This window comes from Bos taurus, chromosome 2 (assembly GCF_002263795.3).
Source record: "Bos taurus isolate L1 Dominette 01449 registration number 42190680 breed Hereford chromosome 2, ARS-UCD2.0, whole genome shotgun sequence".
Taxonomy (NCBI): domain Eukaryota; kingdom Metazoa; phylum Chordata; class Mammalia; order Artiodactyla; family Bovidae; genus Bos; species Bos taurus.
Genome location: NC_037329.1, coordinates 97,699,490 through 97,723,395, shown reverse-complemented (window position 1 = coordinate 97,723,395; position 23,906 = coordinate 97,699,490). Strand labels below are relative to the sequence as shown.

At 37.9% G+C, this 23,906-nt stretch overlaps 1 protein-coding gene across 13 annotated transcripts in view; it reads right to left on the bottom strand.

The window, feature by feature from the left end:
- Positions 1-23,906, bottom strand: part of UNC80 (unc-80 homolog, NALCN channel complex subunit) — a 230,571-nt gene that overhangs the window by 101,643 nt on the left and 105,022 nt on the right. For all 13 annotated transcript variants that reach the window (XM_059875656.1, XM_059875640.1, XM_024976253.2 and 10 more), the window contains exons 23-26: positions 21,541-21,753; positions 16,841-16,976; positions 12,831-12,964; positions 5,751-5,916 (exon numbers count right to left, since the gene is read on the bottom strand). In XM_059875656.1, coding sequence (XP_059731639.1) covers positions 5,751-5,916; positions 12,831-12,964; positions 16,841-16,976; positions 21,541-21,753 — 649 coding nt within the window. The remainder of the gene's footprint in view (positions 1-5,750; positions 5,917-12,830; positions 12,965-16,840; positions 16,977-21,540; positions 21,754-23,906) is intronic.

The window sequence follows — 23,906 nt, the reverse complement described above, 5'->3', positions numbered from 1 at the left end:
ATTAATACAATTATGTCAAAATAGACTGGGAAGTAGACAAAAAGATTAAAGAAAGAATTTAAAAATTTTACAGAGGCACACTTTGTCGTTCTTTGTTTGATTTCATGATATTTTTCTGCTTACAAATATAGTACAGTAACCCCAATTTAATATGCTGCAAAAAAATTTAACTTTGAGAACCCTGTTCTACTACCAAAGATAATTGGAAATATCATATAATTCAAAAAATAATATTCAGAATGGCATTGGTTATTTACAAAGGACATAATAGTTAGGATTCAGATTTGGTAAAGTACATCCATGACAATGAGAACTAATATTAAAGAAACAAATTCATCTATATTGGATAAAACATTGCTTTTCCCTTTTCTCTAACACCACATCATAGCAAGTCCTGCTGATGCAACACTTCCAAATACAGGATTTTGAAAGCCCCATCACCTATTCCCTGGATGAATATAACCAGCAAACTGTACTCTCTTACCTCTACTCATAGAGTTAGAATCATCTTTTAAATACATAATCACAAATACAAATATTATATCACTTTTCTGGTCAAAATCTCCCAACAACTATCTGACACATTTAAATAGAATTAAATTTCTGACCATATTTACAGACCCTATTTATTTGACCTTTGCTCAACCCCATCTTTTAACACTCTTCCTCCAATTCATTCTATTGCAACCATGTTGGCCTCCTTGCCCTTCTTCACATGCTCCCATGTTCCTGCATCAGAGCCTTGTTCTCAATTATCTCTGTTTGGAAGACTTTCCTCTCAGCCCTTAGCATGACTGGATTCTTCACATCATGCAAGTCTCGGCTCAATGTCACTTGTGACTAGAATCCCTCCTACTCCAGGTCACTACCAATTCTCTGACTCTAACTTGATTTCCTCATACTATTTATCTCTACTTGAAAGTCCAGAATTTAATGTTATTCATTATTAGCTAATCTAAACTAAAATATATATGGGAAATTTCCCCTGTTTATTGCTATATTCTAGGAACCTGTAATAGTGCCTGGTATACAGCAGATGTTCAGTACATGATTACTGAGGAATCACACATGTCTTGGTATCTGTATTCTGGAAAGCCAGTCTTAGTTTGTATCTGGAATATGGATAAAATGATATCAGATCTTGCTCGGAGATTTTAGTTAAGACATTTTTCATTCTAAGGATGATTTCATATTAGTTTTCCTTTGTAGAATCCCAACTGTCCTCAGGTTGTTTATTTCAAGAACTGACATTTTTAGATGTTATACAAACAGATGGTGTGAAACTTTAAATACAATTTTAATAATCTGAGTTAGCAGGGTCCCTGCGGTCCCCGTTTTCACATCGGCTTTAGCATCTGGTATCAGCTTGTTAAAAGGATTAAGGAGTATTTAGGAATCTTTGAGAAGTTTCTTGCCAACTGGTAAAGGACATTTTATGAATATGTTCTCATTTTATTTATACTTCTAGCTTTCTGCTCTTAATTTATTAAATAGGTTCATATGATCCCATAGCCATTCTATGAGAAGAAAAATGCTTGTGCATTTGAACATTAAAGGCAATTTACATAAATGATAATCATGAAATTAATGTTCTTAAAAATTAATCTGAGATTTTATTTCTTAAAATGATATAGAATTTACTCTGCTGAAATGTAACCACGTCAGTATTAATGCTTTTTGCTTCAACTACTTTAAATAATAATTAGCATAATAATTTTGAGTGGGGAAAAAAGTCCCTGTAGGATATGTTTAAAATATGTAAGTTTCACAGAAACAGAATCACAGATATAGAGAACAGACTGGTGGTTTCCCAGGGAGAAGGAGTCGGGGGATGGAATGAGAGGCTGGGGTTAGCAGAGGTAAACTTTTATATATCTAATGGAAACACCAAGGTCTTTGCATACCACCGAGAACTATATTCAATATTCTGTGATAAACCATAATGGCCAGTCCAGGTTCGATGCACGATACTGGATGCTTGGGGCTAGAGCACTGGGACGACCCAGAGGGATGGTATGGGGAGGAAGGAGGGAGGAGGGTTCAGGATGGTGAACACATGTATACCTGTGGTGGATTCATTTTGATATTTGGCAAAACTAATACAATTATGTAAAGTTTAAAAATTAAATAAAATTTAAAAAAAAGAAAATTTAAAAAAAAGGAAAAGAATATAAAAAAGAATATATATATGTCTAACTAAACCACTTTGCTATATAGTAGGAACACAACACTGTAAAGCAACGACACTTCAATTTTTAAAAAGTGATAAAAAAAGATGGAAGTTTCTCATCATATGCAGCCCTCTTTGTCAGAAGTAGAAGTATTTGATTTTGAGTTTATTTTTGTGTATGGTGTTAGAAAGTATTCTAGTTTCATTCTTTTACAAGTGGTTGACCAGATTTCCCAGCACCACTTGTTAAGAGGGTGGGAAGATTTGGGAGAATGGCATTGAAACATGTAAAATATTAAGTATGAAACGAGTCGCCAGTCCAGGTTCGATGCACGATACTGGATGCTTGGGGCTAGTGCACTGGGACGACCCAGAGGGATGGTATGGGGAGGGAGGAGGGGGGAGGGTTCAGGATGGGGAACACATGTATACCTGTGGCAGATTCATTTTGATATTTGGCAAAACTAATACAATTATGTAAAGTTTAAAAATAAAATAAAATTAAAAAAAAAAAAAAAGATATATGTACTCCTAAAAAAAAAAAAGTAGAAGTATTTGAATAAACCTTGACTTGATACTTCTTACTATCAGAAACTGATAAAACTTGGCTAATTCTTCCTGCAACATGGCTTCTGTTCACCATAAATTCAACACAATATATTTACATTTTTAAATGTTGTGACAACACTCTGATCTTGAAATTTTAAAAAGGTTTTTTTACCAGAATATATCCACTCTTTACAAAGTTTTAAATATTTTAAATATGTTGTGTTTTTCCTTATTTAGGGCTATACTTTTTCAGATTTTTTAAATTGTAGGTTATTACAAGATGCTGAGTATACATCCCTATGCTATACAGTAGATCCTTGTTGTTTATTTTATATATAGTACTATCTCCTCCTGCCCCACGCCCTGCTATCCTCTTTGGTAGCCACAAGTTTGCTTTCTATGTCTGTGAGTTTATTTCTGTTTTGTAAAAAAATTCATCTGTATCATATTTTAAAATTCCACATATAAGTGATACCGTATATTTGTCTTTCTCTATATTCACTTAATATGTTAATATATAGGTCTGTCCATGTTGCTACAAATAGCATTATTTCATTCTCTTTTATGACTCATATTCAATTTTATGTATATGTATGTGTATATACACACCACATGTTCTTTATCCATTCATTTGTCTATAGACATTTAGATTACTTCCGTATCCTGGCTATTGTAAATAGTGCTGCAGTGAACACTGGGGTGCATGTATCTTTTCTAATTAGTTTTCTCCAGATTTATGTCCAGGAATGGAATTTCTGGATCATATGGTAACTATTTTCAGTTTTTAATGACCCTCCATATGGTTCTTCATAGTGGCTGCACCAATTTTCATTCCCACCAACAATGTAGGAAGGTTCTTTTTTCTCCACACTCTCTCCAGTGTTTATTATCTGTAGACTTTTAATGATGACCATTCTGATTTTCATGAGGTGATACCTCGTTGCAGTTTTGATTTGCATTTCTCAAGTAATTAGTGACATTGAACATCTTTCTATGTGCCTGTTGGCCAGGTCTTCTTTGGCAAAATATCTGTTTAGGTCTTCTGTAGGGATATTTCTTTTGAGAAACATGTATTCCTTGAACTACCAAACATTTATGGAGTCACTGACTACAGAAAATATACCAGTGGAGAAAACTGTCTTTGACTCTTTTTACAAATATGCTGATATTCATTTAATGGAAATTTGTTAGAAAAACACTGAAGGGCAATAAAATTTAAGAAATACAAAAATCAGAGAAGTTAACAATTTAAAGGAGGCTTTAAAGAGCACCTTAAAACTTTGCAATCTTTAACTCATATTTAGGATTTTCTGCCTGGGTTCTGATCTATATGCTCATAATACACATTTTTAAAAAACCAATGATGATTATTTATTATTTCCTAATTAGAGACTGTGTCCTTATTGAGTTTATGTTTTACTTGCATTGTTCATTTAAGTTAAAGTGAAAGTCGCTCAGTCGTGTCTGACTCTTTGCGACCTCATGGAATTCTCCAGGCCAGAACACTGGAGTGGGTAGCCTTTCCCTTCTCCAGGGAATTTTCCCAACCCAGGGATTGAACCCAGGTCTCCCGCACTGCAGGCAGATTCTTTACCCAATGAGCCATTAGGGAAGCCCAAGAATACTGGTGTGGGTAGCCCATCCCTTCTCCAGGGGATCTTCCCAACACAGGGATTGAACTGGGGTCTCCTGCATTGCAGGTGGATTTCTTTAACAACTGCACTATCGGGGAAGCCCATTGTTCATTTAAGCTCTCAGCATTACAATGTAGTAGGTGTTAATAATCTAATTTTACAGAGAAGAAAATTGGCTTAGCAGCTAAACTTGGACAAGGTCACATAATTAGTTACTCTATTTCACCATTTTAAGATGCACCTTTTTTTTTTTTTAACATTTGAACATCTCTGAAATTGAGATTTGGCTTACAATTGATGCCATCTTAAGATATCACTAGAGCCAAGTGGTACTTGTGACACATTTGCCATTGCTTGTGTTCGTGTGAATATCTAAAGCACCAGCAACAAAATGTACAAAATGGGTGCCAGCGTCTTTTAAGTCTCAGGAGCTGAATGATAGTTGGGTGAAGGAGTAGGTGAAGTAGTAAGTCATATATGTTTGGCAACATTCCTGAAACAGGAATTGAAGGTAGGCTAGCTTCATACAACTGCACATTGGCTTATGTAACAAGCACCAAGAGCTTTACAGATTCATTTAAGAAATGATGTATTACTAACATTCTGATGACACAGAGGACATTATCATACGTAAAAACACAGACAGTGACAATTTTGAGTTAAAAAGTGATTAAGAATTTGAACTCTGAATTGCAGATAGTTTAGGAAAACGAATCAGTTTACTTTCCTGCAGAGAGAATCATACGGACTGGTAATAAAAATCTACATCTAATTACATCTGAAAGTCTTCTTTCAATAAGAATAAAACAAATTAATTGATAAGAAAGCATTGTGTAAGAGCTGAAAGGGGAGTATTTTTCCTTTGTTACGGTATATAAACGGAGAAGGCAATGGCACCCCACTCCAGTACTCTTGCCTGGAAAGTCCCATGGACTGAGGAGCCTGGTGGGCTCCAGTCCGTGGGGTCGCTGGTAGTTGGGCACGACTGAGCGACTTCACTTTCACTTTTCACTTTCATGCATTGGAGAAGGAAATGGCAACCCACTCCAGTATTCTTGCCTGGAGAATCCGAGGGACAGAGGAGCCTAGTGGGCTGCCATCTATGGGTTGCACAGAGTCGGACACGACTGAAGCGACTTAGCAGTAGCAGTAGATGGTATATAAAATAATGGTTCATTTTACAACTAATGGTACCTTATATTCAATGGGGTATGGAGAGATGCTGAGCTAGAGTTCAACTCCTAACTAGCATGATGGCCTAGTTGAATGAACACTGTTAGTGCTGTATGGAGCCAATAATTTGGATTTCTTTCAGTGCACAGTTCTGCAGTTTAGACCCAGACCAAATATCTCTTGAGAAACCCAGAAACATGAATTAATTTTTGCTTTATCCATACCTTTCTTCTCTTCAACACCTGCATCTGATTTGAGGGTGTGGCTACTACTGTGAAGGGAATCTTTTGAGTCTTCATTTTCATCCAGGACTCCAGCAAAGCTGATCTTCCTTTCATATCTGTGCCGGTCTAATTCAGGGTCCAAACGAAGTCTGCAGCTCTCCAAGTCCTGCAATGTCAGTGGGGAGCATGTGAATGAAGGCGTCTCCCCAGCACTGCATTGGTCTTCTGGCAAACCTCACTCCATTTTGAGTAGCACACACAGCATTGAAATAGCCAATTCCCATCTACCTTATACCAGTTTCAGACTGTGGCCATGAAAACATTTTCCTTAATCCACAGGTTAAGGATTCAATTGCAAGCCCAGGTTGTTACCTGTGCTTCTGACCAACTGGTTACAAATTGAAGGTTCCAACAACACCCCTCCTCTGTTCAGTTAATTTGCTAGAGGTGGTAACAGAACCCAGAGAAATATTTTGCTGACTAGATCACTGGTTTATCATAAAAAATATATATATAGTCAGCAATAGTTAGATGGAAGAAATGCACAGGGCAAGGAATGGGGTGAGGGTAACCAAGCTTCCAAGTCATCCAAGGGCACTGTTCTCCCCAATTGTCACATGTTCACCAACTGGAAGCTCTCTGAACCCTGTCCTTTTGGGTTTTTATGGAGGTTTCATTAAATAGGCATGATTGATTAAATCATTGCCACCTAGAGGTGAGGGGAGTGGGACTGAAATTTTCATTTTTCTAATCACTCGGTGACAGCTGATCCTTAGGTAATCTAGAGGCATACCACAAGTCACCTCATTAAGACACCTTGGTCACCCTTCTTAAGAAATTCCAAGGGTTTTAGGAATACTGTGCCAGAACTACAGATGAAGACCAAACATATATTTTTTATTATAAATCATCATATCACAGAACATAAACAGAAAACAAATAGCAAGGTGATGCTGGAATTCAGTCCTAAGGATTAAGTAAAATTTGCTCAGCAAACAGGTAGGAAAAGGCAGTTCTGGCTTAAGAAACCTCGTGTATGATAACAATATCAGACAATGGGAGAATCACTCCTTCTCTTTTAGGAAGACTTCAAATATAAGAGGGGATCCTTTTCCATCCACTTATGAACAGAATGATCCCATAGCCGAAAGTAGGGAATATAAGTATTTAGTAGGAGTTCAATCTGTGAGGTGAGCATGGACATTTGATTTGTTCAATGAAGAGAGACTCGCTCATGCTGAAGATCATACTTAATCATTAATCTATAAAACACTTTCAGACCTGATAAATGAAAAATATATAAAATGCTAACCTTATTTTTATACAGTGATTTTTTTCTAATTATGACACAATAAGTCCTTAGATTCAAGTAGCTTGAAAAACAAAAGATATTTTGAAAAACCCAGTTTGTACGGAGATTAAAACCTTAAGCTTTTAACTGTTGTTAATAAATGAAACTTTTAGACTCTATAGTTTCTTTTCCCTTTGAATTAAGAATAGAAGTTATAGTTTGGTACTCAGAAAACTGTATCAAATCTAGAAAAAAGAAGGAACCACATGGAGTCTATTTAACATTGTCAAAAAATGTTCTAGGATATAATTGCTCCTCTGAAATTAATCCTTTTTAGGAAAAAGAAAACAACCTAACTACTTTAACTACTTTCCAGTTTGGCAGCCAAATTTAATTAGATAAGCTTCTTAGTTGAGACAAAAAGTAATAACAATTTTGATTCTCTAAAGTAGTTATTTCTTCCAACTTCTTGTATCTACTAGTCAAAACCCTACTTATCTTTCAAAGCTGTGTTCATATATGATCTCTTTCAGGAATGTCCTTCAGATTTTTCCAGCCCCTTCTTTGGCTAGCGTTGGCCCTCTGCTCCTTTCTTGTGTGTTGTTCATGTGTTGGTTTTCCTGTTACAGCATATTCATCTCTGCATCACCCTCACTCCCACCTCTGCACCCTTTACACCACCCTTTCTCATAGCCTAACTCTCAAATATTCATATCTACTCTTCAAATATGAATGTGAATTGTGTTTTGCTGCTGATCAGGCTTCCCTGGTGGCTCAGCTGGTAAAGAATCTGCCCGCAACATGGGAGACCTGGGTTCAATCCCTTGCTTGGGAAGATCCCCTGGAGAAGGGAAAGGCTACCCACTCCAGTATTTTGCCCTGGAGAATTCCATGGACTGTACAGTCCATGGGGTCGCAAAGAGTTGGACACAACTGAACGACTTTTACTCTGATCGTTTAACTTTAGAAGCATTTGGGATCCAGTGGTGTATTCTTTATAGTGATTTGTTAAATCCCATTGGTACAATTGGTACAGTTTCTAGCACAATCTTATACAAAGGCATTCAACATGTTGTTTTCCCTAATGAGTGAACATAGATGTAAAGAGACTTCTTTATGGTCATTTTCTTTGTTATTAAGGATCATCTTGGCATCCAATGGGAATTAATTTAATTCCATGCTGCTTGGTCATCAGTTATTGGTTTTACCAACTCAACAGGGAAACATTTTAATAGATTTGCAGTTTTATAGACAAAACTCTCTAAAAAAATTTTTGTGTTTTCAAGTTTGGAAGTTGATCATTGCTTGAAGAAAAATGGATTATTATGCTTTTTTAGATGATAAATTTTGTAAAAATGCTGCTTTTTCCTTTTCTAGATATTCTTTATGAGTATGGTTTAATACCAGACCACCTGACTTGCCTCTTGAGAAATTTGTATGCAGGTCAGGAAGCAACAGTTAGAACTGGACATGGAACAACAGACTGGTTCCAAATAGGAAAAGGAGTACATCAAGGCTGTATATTGTCACCCTGTTTATTTAACTTATATGCAGAGTACATCATGAGAAACGCTGGACTGGAAGAAACACAAGCTGCAATCAAGATTGCCAGGAGAAATATCAATAACCTCAGATATGCAGATGACACCACCCTTATGGCAGAAAGTGAAGAGAAACTAAAAAGCCTCTTGATGAAAGTGAAAGTGAAGAGTGAAAAAGTTGGTTTAAAGCTCAACTTTCAGAAAACGAAGATCATGGCATCTGGTCCCATCACTTCATGGGAAATAGATGGGAAAACAGTGGAAACACTGTCAGACTTTATTTTTCTGGGCTCCAAAATCACTGCAGATGGTGACTGCAGCCATGAAATTAAAAGACGCTTACTCCTTTGAAGGAAAGTTATGACCAACCTAGATAGCATATTGAAAAGTAGAGACATTACTTTGGCAACAAAGGTCCGTCTAGTCAAGGCTATGGTTTTTCCAGTAGTCAGGTATGGATGTGAGAGTTGGACTGTGAAGAAGGCTGAGCACCGAAGAATTGATGCTTTTGAACTGTGGTGTTGGAGAAGCTCTTGAGAGTCCCTTGGACTGCAAGGAGATCCAACCAGTCCATTCTGAAGGAGATCGGCCCTGGGATTTCTTTGGAAGGAATGATGCTAAATTGAAACTCCAGTACTTTGGCCGCCTCATGCGAAGAGTTGACTCATTGGAAAAGACTGTGATGCTGGGAGGGATTGGGGGCAGGAGGAGAAGGGGACGACAGAGGATAAGATGGCTGGATGGCATCACTGACTCGATGGACATGAGTCTCAGTGAACTCTGGGAGTTGGTGTTGGACAGGGAGGCCTGGCGTGCTGCGATTCATGAGGTTGCAAAGAGTCAGACACGACTGAGCGACTGATCTGATCTGATGGTTTACAAAAAGAGAGAATAAAAATGCTACCAGAAGTCATTTTGGGGGGAGAAACAAATACACTAAGTTCCATCTAGGGATGTAGATGGAAAAAAATTGTTAAGTTGGTAAAAATATATTTTTAGCTGATATTAATTTTCCTTTTCACTTACCTTCACTCCCCACTATCCAGTGAGTGACCTCCTGAGATTGCCTAGCTCTATAAAATTAACTTATTTATTGCATTTTAGGCTCTTTTGCCTTTTCTTCCTCGTGTGTGCTAGGTCATGTCCGACTCTTTGCAACCTCATGGACTGTAACCTGCCAGGCTCCTCTGTTCATAGGACTCTCCACACAAGAATACTGGAGAGGGTTGCCATGTCTTCCTCCAGGGGATCTTCCCAACCCAAGGACTGAACTTGCATCTCTTATGTCTCCTGCTTTGTAAGGCAGATTTTTTACCACTAATACCACCTGGGAAGCCCCTTTCTCTTGCACACTTCGGATATAAACAGGACTTTTTCAAACAAATATTTCACAGGGAAATGATCTTAGGACATTTCTATCAGAAAGACTTTCTTGGTAGAACATTTATGTTCCCTATCTTCCCCCCTCCTCAAGTCTCAGATCCTAGAATATAGTTTCTAATGTGATTATTTTTCTAGCTTATACTTTTATTATTCTGTACATTCAGGTAGCTATTTATTTTTCTGCTGTTAAAAATGTTATTGAATTAGTAAAATATCCCCCAAATCTATAAATACTCTTACAGCAAGTGTTTTGTTAAAATTTTAGAATATTTCATTTTAATGGTATTTATGCTTAGCTTGTTAGATTTACTGTTTTGTACAACTTCTTAAAAAACCTATTTCAAGCATTTATAGCTTCTGTATTAGTAAAATGGCTTTATGATACTGTTTTTTCTGTAATAGTTAAAAATGTGATTTGAGTTTTCTTTATCATCAACTATAGTTACATAGATTAAACATGAGCTCTTTCCCGTTTTCCAAAGGTCACATCCCCCCAAAATTTATGAACCTATACTTGACAATAAAAGTTATAGTTCAATGAATAAAAGATTTATGAGACCTAGTTAAAGGCAATGAAAAATTTCCTCTTATTGATTGAATAACTGCAGCCTCTGTTTTAGTTTAATTTTTTGGCATTTTCTACTAGACAGCCAGTTGATTATACAGTCATTTTTTAAAGATTTGATTAATTTTCTTAAAAAAGAAATTTGTTATAATAATAAGGAACAGTATAGCTTTATAGTGTTGAAAGAACAAAAATAACTGAATCAAACTTTAAGGTTCTTATCTTTTTTAAATCACTATAAGTCAAAACGGTGACCTTTAAAAATCTGAAAATTTGGACTTCCCTGGTGGTCCAGTGGCTAAGACGCCATACACCCAGCACAGGGGGCCCAAGTTCAATCCCTGGTCAGGGAATTAGATTCCACATGCTGTAACTAAGAGCTTGCTTGCCACACCTAAAGATGCTGCATGCTGTAACTAAGACCTGGCACAGCCAAATAAATATTAAAAAATAAATAAAAAATGAAAATCTGAAAATTTAACAGATGTGTTTCTGAGCTTTTACGAAGACGTCAGTATAATTAGAATATTGATATTAATAACACTCATAGAGGCCTATAGATTAATCTTGACTTTAAACATGCTTAAGTGGCTGACTTACTTGGTTTTTAAGAGTAGTCTCAATATAATTGTGAAGGTGACAATTCAGAAAAATAAAGGTTCAGGATAACATGAAATTAAATAAGGTCTGTAGGAGGAACTCCATTTCATAGTATTTAAACGGTGCAGTTTCACAGTCCAAATGTGGACACGTTTCTCTTGAAAACATATTTTACCTACAAAGAGTTCCATTTTATGTTTTAGAGTGTGAGGAAATGGGCTGTGCAGACACTGGAAATCAAAGTTAGAGGAACAGTTCAGGAATACCAGAGCACTGACTTTTTGGTTCCATTCCTCATGCCAACCTCCAACCCCCCGGGACTGCAGTAGGGTCTTGCTCATACTGAGTTTGTTTCAAAACAGCAGGAGAGTTGGCACACTGTAAAATTCACCTAAATGGAAGCACATAGATTGTTAGTGTAACAGTTTCTCTGGTACTGTAAGTTTTGTGTAAAGGGGAGAAAAAAAGGAATTTGTCTGGTTCCTCAGCTCTGGTCAGGTAAGGCCTATGATAAAAGAACCACTGGAAACATGGTGCCCATTAGAGAACAAAGGGCCAAGAAAATCGGCTCTGAGATGGGCCTCTGTCCAAAGTGTTTTGTGATGACTCTTGGCTCTTGCCAGAATTTGTATCTTAAATTAAAAAAATCAGGCCCTGATAGCATACAAGTGTGTCTGTATGTATGCCTGCCTGTGGGTCTTTGTGTTTCTGTGCACGTGTGTGTGTGCGTGTGTGTGTGTGTGTGTGTGCATGCACACATGGTCTTTTTCTGCCTATCTGTATCCATAAGAAATGCTGCAGGAATAAAATATTTGTTCAGAGACATTTACATGCTAAAGACGAGTATTTTCATTCATAATTTAAATGAGAAAATTCACTGGAAGCACATAAATTTATGAATTGTTGGTACGGTTTTTCTAGGAGTCATATATGGATGTGAGAGTTGGACTACAAAGAAAGCTGACCACCAAAGAATTGATGCTTTTGAACTGTGGTGTTGGAGAAGACTCTTGAGAGTCCCTTGGACTGCAAGGAGATCCAACCTGTCCATCCTAAAGGAAATCAGTCCTGAATATTCATTGGAAGGACTGATGCTGAAGCTGAAACTCCAATACTTTGACCACCTGATGCAAAGAACTGACTCACTAGAAAATACCCTGATGCTGGGAAAGATTGAACGTAGGAGGAGAAGGGGATGACAGAGGATGAGATGGTTGGATGGCATCACCGAATCAATGGACATGAGTTTGAGTAAGCTCTGGAAGTTGGTGATGGACAGGGAAGCCTGGCATGCTGCAGTCCATGGGGTCTCAAAGAGTCAGACACGACTGAGCAACTGAACTGAATTGAGCATGAAAAAAACAAACCTATCAGTGATTTCTGGAAAATGCTGGCTGTAAAACTCCTCATAGTTTGCAGAATAAAGGAACGTATAAAGGTTCTTAGACATTCCTAGGTTAACTGACAGTAATCAATTAGACACTACCCAGTGGTGCAGTCTTTTGTGATTTTAAGGTCAATTTTCAGTTTTTTAAGAGATAAAAAGAAATATTCTTTTTATATATGAAAATCCCTTTGTTGAATTTTTAAACTATATGATACATTTGTTCATTGAATATTTGAGGAAATTGTGACTACTGAAAACCAAGCCACCTGGCTGGACTCTCCAAGTAGCCTCATTATTAATAAGCTTCACTAACCATCAGAGGCTCAGTGCGTGGTCTGGGCAGACATGAAAAGGTCTCTCGTAGGAATGTGGTAATCTCCAGGAGAAGCTGGCAGGCTGCCATCTTCAAGGCAAAGGGGCAGCCACATTTAGAGGGGTTCACAGTACCTGTGGAAGGAAAGAGTTCTTTCATAAGCGAACAACCAATAAAAAATACAGAGGCACAGTTTGATGGAGATAGCTACGCATGTGTAAAATCAAATTGTATATGAGAATGTTACCTATCCATGTGCAAAATGAAACTGTAAATGAGGGTGTCACCTGTACATGTTCAATTTACCCGGTCCCTTTAGCATAATCTATACATCACACTACACCTCTTTTTTCCTCCATTTTGCAATTCTGGAACAAATATCTCAGTATTAAAATGTCAGTCAGTAAGAATTATTTTCCTCAAGGCATTATAGAGAAACAAAATGCAGCTCCACTAGGCCGGAAAGCCTTTTAATGAAAACAAAAACAGAAAGCAGCCTTGCCAGATTTTCACGTACCTATACAATCAGATTTATTCATGGTATAGGCCCGTGAATAGATTTGGAACTACAAAAGTCCTGTCTGCTCACTTTGTAAGAGATGGCTATCTTAATGTTCTTAGGGCAGTGAAGTTGTTTCAGCTTTATCCCAGATGTGTTTCTGTAGCATAAACAAGACTTATTTACTTGATGACCCATGTTATACAGTTTATACAAGCTAGCCTGTCATATTAAGGAATAGCTATACTAGAATATGCAAATATTCTCCTTTGCTTTGAAGAACACCAGTCTCTGAATGAGTTAAATGTATCCACCACAGACCAAAAAATGGATTTTGTTATAAAGGCAGATAATGGCCAAGGTGACACTATAGAGACTTAAATCCTCAGGATTAGTTCTCAGATACATGACATCACAAATAATGGAGAAATATATTGATTACTTATCAGTGTTCAGAAAAGAAGACAAAGACATGTCTCCCTTACAAGAAAATAGTTTGAATGAATCAACTTATCAAGCAATAACTATATCATTACATATTAACCTTCCTAAAAATATCTTTGCTGCTGCTGCTGCGAAGTCGCTTCATTCGTGTCCGACTCTGTGCGACCCCATAGACGGCAGCCCACCAGGCTTCCCCATCCCTGGGATTCTCCAGGCAAGAACACTGGAGTGGGTTGCCATTTCCTTCTCCAATGTGTGAAAGTGAGAAGTGAAAGTGAAGTCGCTCAGTTGTGTCTGACTCTAGCGACCCCATGGACTGCATCCTACCAGGCTCCTCTGTCCATGGGATTTTCCAGGCAAGAGTACTGGAGTGGGGCGCCATTGCCTTCTCTGAAAATATCTTTAAATAGCTCTAAAATATTTCCTGTGTATTTGGCTTTCATAATTGCTATAATATACAATCATGGCTTATATTGATAGTGGGTAGAATTATGGTTTTTCTGACCATATCTGGCTATTGCTTCCCCATGAAAACCATTATATTTTCCACAGAGGTAATATGTGGCTGGGGACATTGCCTCTTATTAAGAATGAAAAAGCACTGTTTACAATAGCCAGGACGTGTAAGCAACCTAGATGTCCATCGGCAGACGAATGGATAAGAAAGCTGTGGTACATATATGCAACGGAATATTACTCAGCTATTAAAAATAATGCATTTGAATCAGTTCTAGTGAGGTGGATGAAACTGGAGCCTATTATACAGAGCGAAGTAACTCAGAAAGAAAAACACCAATACAGTATATTAATGCATATATATGGAATTTAGAAAGATGGTAACGATAACCCTATATGTGAGACAGCAAAAGAGAAACAGATGTAAAGAACAGACTTTTGGACTCTGTGGGAGAAGGCGAGGGTGGGATGATTTTAAAGAATAGCATTGAAACATGTATATTATCATATGTGAAATAGATCGCCAGTCCAGGTTCAATGCATGAGACAGGGTGCTCAGGGCTGGTGTGCTGGGATGACCCTGAGGGATGAGATGGGGAGGGAGGTGGGAGGGAGGGTCAGGATGGGGAACACATGTACACCCATGGCTGATCCATGTGAATGTATGGCAAAAACCACCACAATATTGTAGAGTAATTAGCCTCCAATTAAAATAAATAAAAATTTAAAAAATGGTACTAAAAAAAAGGAATGAAAAAGACAAACTTCTCTATTGTTTCCAGACTGATACTTGCTTATACCATAATTATTTTTAAAATGCAAACTGAGCTATGTATTGACTTAAAAGTGGAACTAAAGAAGATATTCCAATCTTATATTCATTGAATGAATGTTCTAGAGTCTACATGATGCTTGAACTTGCCTAGATGTGCAACTGTTTTTTAAAACATAATTGAACACTAGTTATTTAGTATAAACTTCTGGATCTGTGCTTGTAATCCTAAGGATATCATCTAGATTCTTCTTGTCAGTCCCATAGACAATGAGCTTGGTCTTAGTCCAGGCTTTCTCATAAGTATCATCTGAAATATTCTGTTATAGGGAACAATTACTGACTTATAAATAGTCTCACCAAAAAACTGTTATACCAAGCATACCATATCGCCAGTGATACTTATGCAGTCTCATGGAGATGTGAGAACATTCTGGCCTATGAAGCTATTTCCATCTAACGTGGCTTTGGCTTCTCTCTGTTCTGAAGGACCCCTAGGAGATCCGGGGCAGTTTGGGGATGTCTCCTGGCAGGCCTAAACTAGATTCTGTGGTTGCTGGATTATCCTCAAGTCCTACTACAAATCAGACCCAATTTCGTGAGTCTTTCTAGGATAACCTAGACTCTTGTGAACTTGAGGGAATCTTTGGGAACAACTTTCATCATTAGGTTAAAAGACTAACATCATAATTCGGTGTTTTGTCAACAGTTAAGTCAAGAAGATTTTCTTTGATTTGAAGGAAACGGCAATCCATTCCAGTGTTCTTGCCTGAAGAATCCCAGGGACAGAGGAGCCTGGTAGGCTCCCGTCTATGGGGTCGCACAGAATGGGACATGATGAAGTGACTTAGCAGCAGCAGCAGCAGAGAAAGAGCAAAATGATGGAAAAATGCAAAAAAATTATTGGTATGAAAGTAGAAGACAATATGTTTTCTTTGATTATTATTTAGTTCTGTCTAATATTACACTCTAGCCATCCTTTTCTATTTCATGCCTTTAGAGATAAAGTAGGTTTGGCATCACTTAACTAAGGATAATCCTTAAGACATCATCAGGGAATCTGCATTTCAAATCACTAGGGTAGGTCAAAAGGAAGAGACCTCAGTGTCTTCATCAGTTAATGATACTCATTCCAAAACCATATTGGAATTTGCTACTCCATAAAAAACACTGGTACACATACTCATAAGCTTGTATGGTATAGAACACACATATGCACAAAATGGTGTTAAAAAAGATGTTCAGGAATCTCTTTGTCTCTATTCTTCTATGATGGGACTCAATTATACTTTTAATAAATAAGTACAGTAAATCAAACATTCATAGTTCAGATAATTGGAACCTTAAATTTTGAATTTCATGTTAAATATGATAATAAACTATGATTAAGTATTTTAATATTTTAGCGATTTGAGAAGCTTTTTGTGTTTAATTTCATTTGGTCTAGCCCTTTTTTATATCTTCAAGAGTAATGAAAAAACACAAAACCTGACCAAATCCTTTTCTGGAACAGCACTTTCCCACAATTTCCTTTTCTCACAGAGGACTAAAACTGGTCTTGACATTTACAATATTAGGAGTCAGAGACCACAAAGCAATGAATGTTTCATATGGCCTACAGCTCTTTGCTCCTGTCTATAGTCTTCTCCTCTGGTTCCTGCTCTCACTTTGTGGGTTTTATGCACATGCTCACATCCATGCACAGGGAATAGGGGAGAAGGTACAGTGGAAGACATGGGAAGGTGGTAAGAATGTGAAAGAGGAAAGAGAAATATTACGTGCTCCTAAAGCAGAGATTCTTACAAGCAGGGGTTCTTGTAGTAAAGGGAGTCTCCTTACTGTCATCTAAAAAGTCTTCCTCCTCATCCTCCTTTCTCAGTCTCCTCTTGGTCTCCTCATCATAAATGATACCCAGCAGGTTGGCTGGACTCTCACTTTCCCCATGACACAGCTCATTCAGCCGGACGCCGATTGCCTACCATGAACAGAAAAAGAATGAAACAGCGTGAGGTATATGTCAGACTGTAAAAGAGGTTCTCACATTACAGAGGTCGTCGGCAATCAATTCATGGGGATTGTCTTCAGCGTAAGTTTCCTCTGTTTGCCATAGTGTTGTTACCACCACATTTCCCAACATGGGAATCCAGGGAAGGAAGGCACTAATGCTGTCTCCAAGGTCATTGAGCCTAAAGACTTATAGGAACTGGAATGGTATTTATTCTCACACAAAACTTTTTCTGAAAGTATTTTTATTCCTCAAAGGTCATTTATTTTATAGATCTCACATAAGGGAGTATGCAGTTGTATTTTCTTTTAACTATTTTTATTTATTTAAAAAGTTTTTTTTTTTTTTTTTCTGGCCATGCTGCATGGCACATGGGATCTTAGTTCTCCAGTTCAGTTCAGTTGCTCAGTCATGTCTGACTCTTTGTGACCCCACAGACCACAGCATGCCAGGCCTCCCTGTTCACAACCAACTCTCAAAGCTTGCTCAAACTCATGTCTATCAAGTTGATGATGCCATCCAACCATCTCATCCTCTGTCGTCCCCTTCTCCTACCGCCTTCAATCTTTACCAGCATCGGGGGCTTTTCCTATGAGTCAGTTCTTCACATCAGGTGGCCAAAGTATTGGAGTTTCAGCTTCAGCATTAGTCCTCTTAATGAATATTCAGGACTGATTTCCTTTATGATGGACTGGTTGGATCTCTTGCAGTCCAAGGGACTCTCAAGGGTCTTCTCCAACACCACAGTTCAAAAGCATCAATTCTTCAGTGCTCAGCTTTCTTTATGGTCCAACTCTCACATCCATAAATGACTACTGGAAAAACCATAGCTTTGACTAGACAGACCTTTGTTGGTAAAGTAATGTCTCTGCTTTTTAATATGCTGTCTAGGTTGGTCACAGCTTTTCTTCCAAGGGGCAAGTGTCTTTTAATTTCATGGCTGGAGTCACCATCTGCAGTGATTTTGGAGCCCCCAAAATAAAGTCTCCCACTGTTTCCATTATTTCCCCATCTAACCCATGCTTCTTGCATTGGAAGTGCAGAGTGTTAACCACTGGACCATCAGGGAAGTCCTGTATAGTTGTTTTTAATGGAGGATTTTGCTGCAGCAAAAAATAAGAAGTCACATTTCCTCAGAATGTTTCTGATCATGCAATTTTATGAGGATAGCAGTGTTATGCTAATGAATTTGGAGGCTGGCATGACTTCTAGAACTGCAATTTTATTTGTATCTTTCATCATATATGCAATCAAAATTTTCTTATATACTTTGTTTCCCCCTCATGATATGCTATGAATTAGAAATATTAACTATTCTTTTGAAATATTAGCTATTCTTTTGATAGTGTCCTGAACATCAACATTAGAAACATGACTTTTACCTCAACACATAAACAACATTGGCTTTTATAAGGTATTCACAAAACCAATGCTTACTATCTGTTCTTCGGAGTCATCATGTACTAACGTCTGATTTTAAAAAAAGAATTTCCCCCCAAAAAAGAGACAAAATATGCTACCTCTAATTCCTTTCACATTCTAATTACATGTTGTATAGAATAAAAGAAGAGACACATACATAGGAAAAAGACTCAAAAAGATAAAATGAGCACTGAACTTGGTCTGACAGTGTGATTACTCTGTGCATTGGTAAGAACAAAATTCCAGCTAATTTTCTTCTTCCCTCCCGCATCATCCTTTTCAAATATTTAGAAAAACGACTAAATTCTGGGCATGCAAGAGATTTGATTTTCTGTTGGAAAGTTACAAAAATATGTCCGTGTGTGCATGTGCATGCTGTCGCATCTGACACTTAATGATCCTATGGACAATAGCCTGTAAGGCTCCTCTGTCGATAGAATTTTCCAGGTAAGAATACTGGAGCAGGTTGCCATTTCCTACTTCAGGGAATCTTCCTGACCCAGGGATTGAACCCACATTTCCTGTGTCTCCTGCGTTGGCAGGTGGATTCCTTACCACTGAGCCACCTGGGAAGCTCAAAAGATATGTCTAGAGCTCTTCAAATAAAAACACACTTTGTTTGAACATCTTGGTTATTTGAGAACAAAGGGGTCTCCTTAAAGTCTGCAATTGAGGAGTAACAAAAACCACATCAATACAAAAGAAATGCAGCTCAGTTGCTAACTTGAGAAGTTTTAAGCAAACAAAACAAAACGTGAAAGCAAAAACCACCACCTCAACAGAAAGCCTTGTCCTGATGCTACTATTTTAGAAATTCTAAAGAAGTGTTAGGTGGTTAGAATAGGAAAAAGGAGTCCAGAATGGCGGTGGCTAAAAGACAAAGAAGGGAAAAGCCTGTGCAAACAGAACAAAGGAAGGTCTGAGGACAGGAGTGAGGACCTCAGGTAAAACCAACAGCACTCCTGGCTAGCCCAATTTACATAGGGCAGGCCCAGGGGGAGGAGAAAAAACCTATGAAAAGAGGAACCAAAATTGAGCTGGGGGCTTCTCTTCTCTTTGAGTCTTCTGGGTCGACTCCCTCTCACACCTCACGGATATATTTTCTTTTGCTTTCTTAATAAAACTGAGCTGTAACACGAAGCTGTAACACTGGTCCGTCCATTGCTTCAAATTTTTGCTGTAACAAGGAAATTTACATGGGGCTGTAACACTGGTCTGTCCGTCACTTCAAATTTTTGCTGTGGCGAGAAAGAACCGAGGAAATTACACACTCCCCCAACAGAAGGAAACAAGGAATTATGAGTCTGAGCAAAGCCAGAAGACTTAATAGTGAGAGTCAAGGGGAGAAAAAATCTACATTGATCTCCCCTGGATTCTGAAACCAAGCAATTTAAGTTAAACCCACAGTTCACAAAACTTAGAAGGTTTCTCAAAAAATGAACTTACTTGGGATAATATAAAATATCTAAATAATAATTTAGAGCTCTACATCTCTTTCAAGACAAGAAAAGTGCCTTAGGGATATGATTATTCCTTCTTCATTCATCAAATATTTATTATGCGAGGTAGTTTGCTAGTTATTAAATAAAACATAAAGTTGAATAAACTGTTATAGTGCATCAGTATCTTTATTAATATGCCTGAGTAGATTATAAACTTTCATAAAGAAGTATCACTGTTGGCAATTAGGAAAGTTAGGTTGAAAAACCTGCTCAAGGTCACTCAGCAGCCTTGAACTGGGATTCAAACATAGATTCTCAAGAATTGGTGTTAGGCTAATGGGAAAGGAAAAAGCAGATATTTCAGATGGAGAGTTCCCAAAGACCCATATTCAGAGACATGCACTGACGTGTTCAGAGACTATCAACTAAGCCACTTGGTTGAAGCACCATTTTCTGAGCAGAAATAATGTGCCTGAGGGCTTGGAAAGGTAAATCGGGACCAGATTCCACAGTTCTTGAAGCTGGACTTCATTTTGCATTCTGAAGGATGAAAGGCAGTTTTTGAGCAGGAGAGAAGCGTTATCACTCCTTCCAGGGACACCATGCTAGCTGTCTAAAAATGTAGAGACACACCATTTATCCTGCTTTCAAAATTTAGTGTCATAACTTATCATTGAACACCTCTTAGATGTAAAGGATTGAGATAAATATCCTTTAGGTACATCAGCTCATTGACTTCATCATCTATAATCTTGGTGTGATTTGAATAAAGGTTGTGGAAAGAGCTGAGATGCCAGGCTGAGCAATTTGGGTTTTTATCCCCAGGGAAAAGGAGGGTCACTGAAGCACTATACCGTGATTTGCATTTTAGCCTAATCATTCTGACAGCAGTTTGGAGAATGAATTGGAAGGAGAGAGTCTGGAGGCTGGGAGATGAGATATGAATGTTCTGCTTTTAGACGGGCTATGCCAAAGGGAGATTTTATTGGCAGTGTGTAGGATGGGTCAGAGAGGGGAGATTGTGGGAGGAAACCAAATAGGAAAATACTTTAGTCACACAGAGGAGAAGTAATGAAGATCTGACCTCAAAGGGCATCAGTGACACGGAAGAGGTGGAATCAATAAGGAAAGGAGGTTGAGAATATGTTTAAAGACTGTCATTTCAGATGATGGTAGTTCTATCAAAAAGAATAGAAAATTCAAGAGGGGTTACAGATGGGGGTGTGTTTAAATGGAGAGAAGCATTGCAGTTTGGTCAGATTTAGTTTCAGAACATTAAGTAAATGCCTCCAAAGTACAGTTGGTGAAGTTGGTCAGGGATCTGAAAAGTGCTATGGATAGAGAACTGGGTACTTCTAGCTCTAACACAGGAATAAATGCAATCCTGGTGGAGATTATACAGGAAGAACTGATAAGAGATGCTGAGAATGTTTACATTTACAGGGAGGAAAGAGGCAGAGGATCAGAAAGGGAGCCAGAAGAGATAATAATGTCGAACTTTGTAGATTTATTGGGAAGATTAAATGAATTATTTCCCCCTGAAATGTTTTGTTCAGTGCTTGGTACATAACAGATACTCAGATTATCTCCCAAACAAATGAACAAACAGAAACTCAAAACGTCTTCACTTTACTCGGCCTAATTTTTATAGAAGAAAATCAAAAGCTCACGTCTCCCCACTGGTAGAAGAGCTTGGCAGCATTCCACTGCAACTTCTGGTTCCGCTTGTTGCCCACAATGGGGGACCGTCCCCTGGAAAGGCCTTTCTTAGTGATGTTCACATGATGTCCTTTCATCCACTCTGGCCAGTTGCCACGGTTGCAGCGGTGCACAAAACGGGCACATTCCAGGAACAATGCTGCTCTGGCTACCACCGGTGCTTCCTGAGTAGGGTTGTTAAGGAAAGAGTAATGTGGGATTAAGAAACAATGAATCTGACCTTAAAGCCAATGCCTATGTACTCTTAGCTTATTTTTGCCTTTGTATTTTGATTTGGTTTAGCCATATTTCCCCTGTGGCTCAGCAGTAAGGAATCCACTTGCAACGCAGGAGCCACAGGAGACAGGGATTTGATCCCTAAGTCAGGAAGATCCCCTGGAGAAGGAAATGACAGCCCACTCCAGTATTCTTGCCTGGAGAATCCCATGGACAGAGGAGCCTGGCGGGCTATAGTCCCTAGGGTCACAAAGAGTCAGACACAATTGAGCGACTTAGCAGCAGCAGCGATATTTCCCAGGGTAGTGTTAACATGGTTACAGTAGTAGTGGGAAATCTGGAAAATGAATCCATGAAGGCAAATTTGAGTATTGAATAATGAGACATTTTAAGTCGGTTTCTGCATGTACTTTTCTCCTTTTGGAGAATCTCAAGTAATTCCATGACTCTATCTTTTCATATTTCAGAGACAGTGGGGATTTGAGTGTGAAATCACTTTTAATAAGGAGATTTTAAATATGAAGCTTTTTTAAACCTAAAATTAGCATGATGAAATCATATATTCAATTTCTAGAACTAGATGTAGATTAACCAAAGATGTCAGTTTTTTAAGGACCTTCCACAAACTCAAAGGACATGCAACTGCTCTCTCACTTTAGCTAATAAGAAAAAGAAGAGCTGACTATATCAGGCTGAGTTGTGAGGATAAACAGAATAAAATGGGGCCTGAAATGAGAAAAAAACAAATAAATGAATGAATGAATAAATAAACTCGGTTGAGTTAGTCTCTTTCTCTAATTTTTCATAAACAGATCAAATTCTGCTTAAATAGGAATGGTTTCAATTGAAAATGTTTGACAAAGAGGAAATTGCTTAATTGGTAAATGAAAAACAGCATTTCTTCAGGAAAATAAAAATATGACTCCGTCTTGTCAAGATGTGCTTGAAAAATAAAAGCAAGAACTTTTTGTTAATATCCAGAAACTTATAAGAGTAAGATATCTACTCTTTAGAAGCCAAGAAAAATTTAATATGGGAAAGAATGTGAAGTTTCCCATAGGTCAACAGGTCACAAAAAATACATACATCAAACATTTACTTGTGTCAGTTAAAAAAAATATATATATATAACAATATTTGCTATCATCTTGAAAGTGAAAGTTGCTAAATCATGTCTGATTCTTTGCAAACCCAAGGACTATACAGTCCATGGAATTCTCCAGGCCAGAATACTGGAGTGGGTAGCCTTTCCCTTCTCCAGGGGATCTTCCTAACCCAGGGATCAAACCTAGGTCTCCCACATTGAAAGCAGATTCTTTACTAGCTAAGCCACAAGGGAAGCCCAAGAATACTGGAGTGGGTAGCCTATCCCTTCTCCAGGGATCTTCTTGACCCAGGAGTTGAACTGGGGTCTCCTACATTGCAGGTGGATTCTTTACCAGATGAGCTATCAGGGGGAAGCCCTTGCTATCATCTTAGAGTTACCTAATGAATCCCATGTCCCATGTCCCACATATTTTCAAATGGAAACAGTTTTCATGATTCAAGTAATAGCATTCTTAACAATGCCTCAATCTATAATGTCAAAATAGGTGCTAATGTATAGAGAATATCAATTATGTTCCAACTAGTTTTTATAAATTGTAATTCTTAATTATCATAACAACCCTATGAAATAGTATCCTCATTTTAATGTTTTTTAATACGAGGTATAACTTTTCCACTCTTATGTTGCTGGGAAGAAGCAGACATGAGATTCATTTTCAGGTCTCTCATGCTCAGATCTGTACCTCTTTGCTATCTTCAAGATCTTAATTCATGCTCATATACACACCTGGGGAACAGATGATTTCTAGAATGCATGTAGAAAGTTACTGTTTAAAAATGGAACATTAATGTCATGTAAAACACAAGTAAGCACATAATTTTCCCATTTAAAATATATTTTATGGTCCATCCATCTGAATCATCAATAAATAAAGGCAACTGGCCTTTGCTGTTTTGTTCATTTCTCTCCCTATCCTCACCTCAAGTGCTCTGTGATCCACTTATGTCAAACTGGTTAGTCTCCCAGATATGACATCTCATACCTTTCCATGTT